The sequence below is a fragment of the Anarrhichthys ocellatus genome, unplaced genomic scaffold (assembly GCF_004355925.1).
Source record: "Anarrhichthys ocellatus isolate YVR2014 unplaced genomic scaffold, GSC_Weel_1.0 scaffold5, whole genome shotgun sequence".
Classification (NCBI taxonomy): domain Eukaryota; kingdom Metazoa; phylum Chordata; class Actinopteri; order Perciformes; family Anarhichadidae; genus Anarrhichthys; species Anarrhichthys ocellatus.
This window is the reverse complement of record NW_022280035.1, coordinates 10,998,715-11,004,959: the sequence shown is the minus strand read 5'-3', so window position 1 is coordinate 11,004,959 and position 6,245 is coordinate 10,998,715. Positions and strand designations below refer to the sequence as shown.

At 45.6% G+C, this 6,245-nt stretch overlaps 1 protein-coding gene across 1 annotated transcript; it reads right to left on the bottom strand.

The window, feature by feature from the left end:
• Positions 1 to 29: 29 nt before the first annotated feature.
• Positions 30 to 4,591, bottom strand: dhh (desert hedgehog signaling molecule). The gene is made up of 4 exons (XM_031845369.1): positions 4,433 to 4,591; positions 3,638 to 4,074; positions 1,176 to 1,437; positions 30 to 1,022 (listed from the first exon to the last, which is right to left on the bottom strand). Exons 2-4 carry the CDS (start codon positions 3,944 to 3,946, stop codon positions 223 to 225), a joined length of 1,371 nt encoding a protein of 456 aa, XP_031701229.1. The 5' UTR covers positions 3,947 to 4,074; positions 4,433 to 4,591; the 3' UTR covers positions 30 to 222.
• Positions 4,592 to 6,245: the final 1,654 nt, after the last annotated feature.

The following is a 6,245-nucleotide window of genomic DNA, read 5'->3' as shown; positions in this document are numbered from 1 at the left end:
TTCTTTTTACATTAACCAGCTCAGATAAATGGTCTCATCCAAATCAATCTCTTACAAAATATCACTTAAGTATTAGCATGTAAATCATTATAATGCAGACAATGGTGAAAAAGAAAGCAAGCCATTCCAGTGCTTTTAATTTATTAAAGAAAAAAACAGGAAGTGTTAGGGTAAATATATCAAAGCTGTACACCGTGACATAGTGTGTATAGTTTTAGGCTTTTAAGGATGAAATGAGTTAGAGTCTAAAAAGACACATCCCAAACTGTACAGTAATTTTGCATACCAATGCACATCTGATGTCTGCTTCTCTTCCATTTCCATCCTCAGAGGGTCACTCAGATAGTCTTGCTTGTTCAGAGTGCCATTATTCACACGAACACCTGCTCTGTCCTTTGCGGCCAAAGTGCTACAATGAGTCTTGGTGCAAGCTGTTTCCCTGTCTGTGGTCTGCTGTTCTTTTATTGTCTCCCCCCAAAGTAGCTGGTTGAATGAGGAGAGGAGTCGCACAGGTCCAAATGCCCAGTGTGCAAGTCTGTGGTCATCCACCAGAGCGTAGCTGGATGCCAGCACTCCTTCAACAAACACAGATCCAGCTTCTGTCAAGGGAGCATACACTCCCACACTCTCCTCTTCTGAAACTGAGATGATTCGAGATGGACGTACTTGAGCCTCTGCTGTATGGATGAGAACGCAGTCTCCAGTTTTGGCTCTGCTAGCAAACTGAGCCTGATACTCACTACTGTCGAGTCTGCAATGTGGGGCTAAAAAGACCAAGTGATGTGGGGTGAGGGCCAACCGATGGCCATCTTCGGTCTCCAGAGACAGAAAAGTTGACCAGCTTTCTTGGTCCCGGTGCAGAAACAGGAGTACTTGGCTCAACACGACTTGGCCTGTCCCAGACAGGGCCATGACTCTGTCCCCGGCGGCCAGGGACGACAGGCTCTTCTGCACCCCTCCGGCAACAGTCACCCGGGCCCAGCCTGGGAAACAGCCGCCTTTTTCCACTGCAACAGAGTGATCTGCAGGAAGATCAGCATTTTAAAAAGCCATGATGACTAAACAGATTGTGTTTGGTTTCTTGTCTTAATGCCCTGACATCATCCAGTGAATTTATGTAATTTTGTCACAGTTACCTACGTGATCTTATATGAAAGCTCCATCCTTAAACTTACCAGCTTTCACTGAGCAGTGGATGTGATATTTGGACTCATAGTGGACCCAGTCAAAGCCAGCCTCCACAGCCAGCTGGGCTAGAAGGCCATACTTCTCCGTTTCTCTGTCGTTAGTGGTTATATCCACGGCCCGGCCTTCATAGTGCAGAGAGCCGGTGGGGTGGTGGCCGTCCTCATCCCAGGCCTCCGTCACACGCAAGTGCACCCCTGGCCACTGGTTCATCACTGCAATCGCCAACCTGTTCAAACAGTCCTTACAGCGCTAGAAACAGAATGACGCAGAGGAAAGGTGTTCAGTTTGAAACAGTATTGACGGACCAGCCAACATCAGCTTGTCACAGATACAGATATACTGTTTTGACGAATATGTTGGTCGATAAGTAACAGGAAATTGCTGTACAGAAATGCCAATGATGTGTTTGAGGCCATTTAAAAAGTGTCTTCATTACATAGTTTGTCGACCGGAGAGCATTGACAATTATTGTCCATTTGTAAAATTTCCCAACTAGTACATATCTTAGTAGTAGATACCGAACAGCAGTTTGAGTGTTCTGTGCCTTGCTCAAGGGCACATCAGCAGTGCCCAGGAGGCACCTTTGTGCTAGTTACCAGTTTGACTCCTCTCCAGCTACCAGCCCACATGCCGTACTTGAACTGGCAACCCTCCAGTTCCCAAGCCAAGTCCCAACGGGCTGAGCTACTGTCCCGATAATTTATTAACAGAGTGGACGGCAGAGCCTTAATGTACAAGAAGTATGTACAGTATGAAAGCCTACCGTACAGCTCAGTGCACAGACGGACTTCAGTGAAACACAGAAGAAAAATGATTCCAGTATTTCAACAACATCTCTGGCTCCCAGGTTGTGATTGTTTGTCTGCTGGCATCGTCACACAATTCCTCCTCTTCTCTGTTAAAGGCCATCTCAACCTTGCTTCAACAATCAGAGTACAAGAACAAAGCTACTGTAGCCAGTTTGGTGCATTCCTTGGCCTTTTCGACAAGATGACAGAATAATCAAGGCCATTCTTTGCCTTTTCCAGATTCTTCCAGGCACGAGTTTTCTCGGTTTCACCCAAGACATTTGATCAGAAATCAGAAGATCAGAAATGTTCACAGTGACTATTAACACCCATGTGGTCCATGATGTTGCAGACTGTGTCAGCATAGTCGCAGGCTTAAAAAATGACAACGTCAGCAACCGAGTAGATACATTTCATTATTATCTCTTGGACAGTTATTTCTCTTGTGACTGCAGTTGATGGAATAAAGCTTTTCTTGCTACGGAGTATAAAAAGAGGGTTGGTAAAGAAAGCGATGAGAGTGTTAGTGGGAGAGATGGAGGGCGAAAAAGCTGAGTGAGAGGAAAGCAGTGTAGCGGAGGGCCGAGTAAAGAGAGAGAGCAGAGGGCAAGAATGTATGGGCATGGACTTGGGAATGTGACAGCAAGAGTGAGAAAGCGAGAAGGACAGAAAACAAACTTGTTACATTTTTTTTCTCGCAATGCCATTCAAGAGAGGCGTTTCATTGTCAGAACTACAATAGTCGCTTTTCCGACGGTGCCATTACTTCAGCAGGCGGGAATTTTGTATAGGCGACCCCTGCGAGTCTCCAAATGACGCACAAAGAGCGTCTTTCACATCTGGGCAAAAGAGGGGCACATACGCACACTCAAACTGGGCACACATATACGGCCGCAGATTTCTATCACGAACAATCACTCGAGGAGGGGAAGGAACACAGATTTGCATCCTAAACAATCACAGAAAGCCGCAGCATCCAAAGCAGGGCGACGTCAATTTCAGCAGTGTGGCATTCAAAAAGTTTGTCAAAAAGCATCCAGATCTTAAATCCTCTGGGCCATCGATTGTCTTTTGTTGGCTTGAGATTTGAATGTGGATACCTATCCCCAGTAAACATTAAGGAGTTTAAGTGCCACTGAGAGTCATAGGTGTAGTTTGATTTTCAATAACAAAGACTTTGGTTAAAGATTAAAAGGAAGTGTTCCCGAAGGGGAAGGCAGTCTCTTAAGGGGTAGTGTTGAATTACATCCTGATCTTCTTATCTCAAGCAAAGGGAGGGGAAGTTTGGTTAAAACTTACACACTCTCTGTTGAACAGTTGTTTGAGTGTTAGGAGCCTGGCAAGGGAAGGTACGGCAAGCAATGAATGAGGTTATATGAATTGATTTGAAGGTGCCATGCTAGGTAGCAGGGTAGGAGCTGTAAACGGATACCCGTCCCTTCATGTGAATGTAGTTAATCAATTATCCAACAGGATTATTTCCAGGCTTGAAAAGGTTCAAGAGATACCAGAGAGAGCATCCTTTTCAGGTTACTCTCTGCACTGTCACGTGGTATCACTGGGGATGGTGAAAACAAGTGCTCCAGCGTATCATCCTATTCTACAACATCTTTAAAAACTGTGATGATTGAACTGGGTTAACCACAACACACCAGCCTCACCTTGGTCATGAAGCGGTCTGAGTTGGTGTTCTCCTCATCCTTGAAGACAATGTCAGGGTTGTAGTTGCACACCAGCTCATTGAAGCGCTCAGAGTTGCGTGTGATCTTGCCCTCTGCTCTCCCGCTGGCACCGAGGTTGTTTTCTGAGAAGTTGGGGAAAAACTGCTTGTAGTGCATGGCTGTGAGTTTCCTGGTCCTGGAGCGGATGCCATAGCCAGGGCCCGGTCCGCATCCCTGGACCAGCCACATGCAGGTCCACACAACAAGCAGGCCGAGCTGTGCCAGGCGGGCCCACCAGGACTGCTTCATTGGGGAGGGCTGGGGCTCCCAGGAGTCAGTGGCTCACCGTGCCTACAGTGGTACCCCGGTTCCAGGTGTGTAGCGGCATGTGAATGAGGGTTGAATCTTGGTCCATTCCAAATCATGTGGTATTAGAGCTGATTGTCATAAAAAAAAAATGTTTTTAAATTACTATTTAAGAACTTCTTCTTTCTGTATTCACTCTTGATAATTATTATAGTTTTATATTACAAATCAGTTGTTTTGACAATAGGTTTGCGCTGCCTTGATGACTAAAAGTGAGGCTATAGCCTAATTAATGATGATTGGCTGAAATCTAAAGTTTCTGAACTTTGGCACCAGCTACTAAAACAAGTGACACACTACGTCTTTAAGGTTCCTCTCCAAATATTTCGCCATCTCTCAGCTGCTTCTATGCCTCTTGTGAGCTGAAAGTCATCTTCACAGTCTACCTGTCTCGGCGCAGGTGTTTTTCTTGGTTTTCCCGTCACTTACCGCTAATCTCTCTCCCCGCAGTTCCTTTGACGAGACACACAAACTGACGCACACCAAAAGCTCCACGGCTCCCTGTAATTCCCTATGGAAGCTCCCGTGGCGCTCTCATCCTCCTTGTCCATCCAGAAATGTCTCCCCTGAGATTTCTTTCTTCTTCTCTCCTTCGTCCACCGTCTTCTGTCGCGTTTCAGAGCTCCTGGCCACCTTGCACCAGCCATTGGGTCTTATTAGCGTCCGGACAAGATTGCCCTCCCTTCCTCTGCGCGCTCCCACTGCGACAGCGCACGCCTCCAATTCAACCTTACAAAGGACATATGATTAGCCTACTCATGTTAACCAAATTCCCCCCCACACACACACCCCCCCCATTAAGTATTTAAGTTTAGTTAAAGACAGTTTTGGAAACGTTTCCACATCAAACTGCAAAGTTAAATAACTGATAGGCTACTTAACAAAGCACCCTAATTATCTTGCCACATTATATTTTAGAGCACATACGGTATATTTACAGTTAAAATACTAAACTCATTTGAATAACAACATGCCCTTGCTTCTGTCAGCTCATCCCGCCCATCAAAAGTGGATGGGTCAACTGTGATGACCCTGTGCTGATGTTATTAATAGACACAGTTGAAGGTGAGGGTCTATGAGGGAACACACGTGTCCAGCCTTGACACCCCTGACTCAGACTTACAGTGCTGTCTTCCTGTGTTTGGGGAGCCGGCCTGACCCCCCTGAACCCTTTGCACCCAAGACCTCTCCACTGGAAACACCCGCTGGCCACATCAACATATTATTTTTATCCTTCTCAGAACAATAGCTGGGAGTCATAAAAATGTGTCAGATAATTTCCAAAGAGGGAGCAGAAAAGAAAGGCATCATTGTATCTCAGGGGTCTGACATCTGTAATCACACACGGAAGCTTAAATTAATGGCGGATTCAAAGGTCGAAGTTTGTTACCATCCTATCTGTAGCTTCCTGGAACACTTGAGGACTTCATGATTCGTGATCAGTTTCCTGACAGTGACTTTGTTTTAAAGAATCTTTCGCCCACTCACAACAGAGCTGCTGCGTACTGGATGTTTATACAAATAGTTTTATGCAAGTGCATATCTTGGTTTGATGTGATTGCATTCTAAAGATGGTTCAAAATCAAATCACTAGTGAGACACTTTTTTCTAACGAGAACAGAGAAATTCTTATCGAGAAAGAACCTGTGAATTTCCCATTCTGCGCCTGATCTAAAACAGCACTTACAATTAGTTATTGTGTAATGAAGAAGCGTAGGTCACTGAGCTCCAGAGTGACCATGGAAAAGCATCCTTGTTAGGGAAGTTTCCAGAAGATCCCAGGATGTTGTAGGGAGGGGTGGCAAGGCAAAGCAGCATCTTCCTGTCCTTATGATAAACATGGAAGAAGGCTCAAATCTGGCCCAAGCAACACAGATGAGAGATATCAGCCTTCATGACAAATGCAGGGAATCACTCAATCAAAAACAAAGCAACAAACACTTTCACATCTGCAATTAACCACGCAGATGTTTCTCTTCAAAGCCGTGCAAGAGACGAGATTTCCATCTGACATAAAAGGGAAAGGAAGGAAGCAAACATCTGCAGGTTGGAGATGGAAATAAAGTCATTCTTATTAGCTTTTATTTTGGTACCCCCATCCTCCTGCCTCCCCCTGCCTCCTTCTGGCTCTTAGCGGTTCACTCCCCCATTTCAGGATGGGAGTACATGGACGGGTGAATGGTTGGGTTTCCTGCAAAGCCACAGCGCAGACAGCGAGATCTTTCCTGCCTGGGTTAGCCTA

Excerpts from the sequence above, each read along its gene's own strand:
- dhh (XM_031845369.1), bottom strand. The coding sequence starts at position 3,946 with ATGAAGCAGTCCTGGTGGGCCCGCCTGGCACAGCTCGGCCTGCTTGTT. Across the intron at positions 1,438-3,637 it reads CAGACCGCTTCATGACCAAG|CGCTGTAAGGACTGTTTGAA; the intron begins GTGAGGCTGGTG and ends TTCTGTTTCTAG. Across the intron at positions 1,023-1,175 it reads CCACTGCTCAGTGAAAGCTG|ATCACTCTGTTGCAGTGGAA; the intron begins GTAAGTTTAAGG and ends ATCTTCCTGCAG.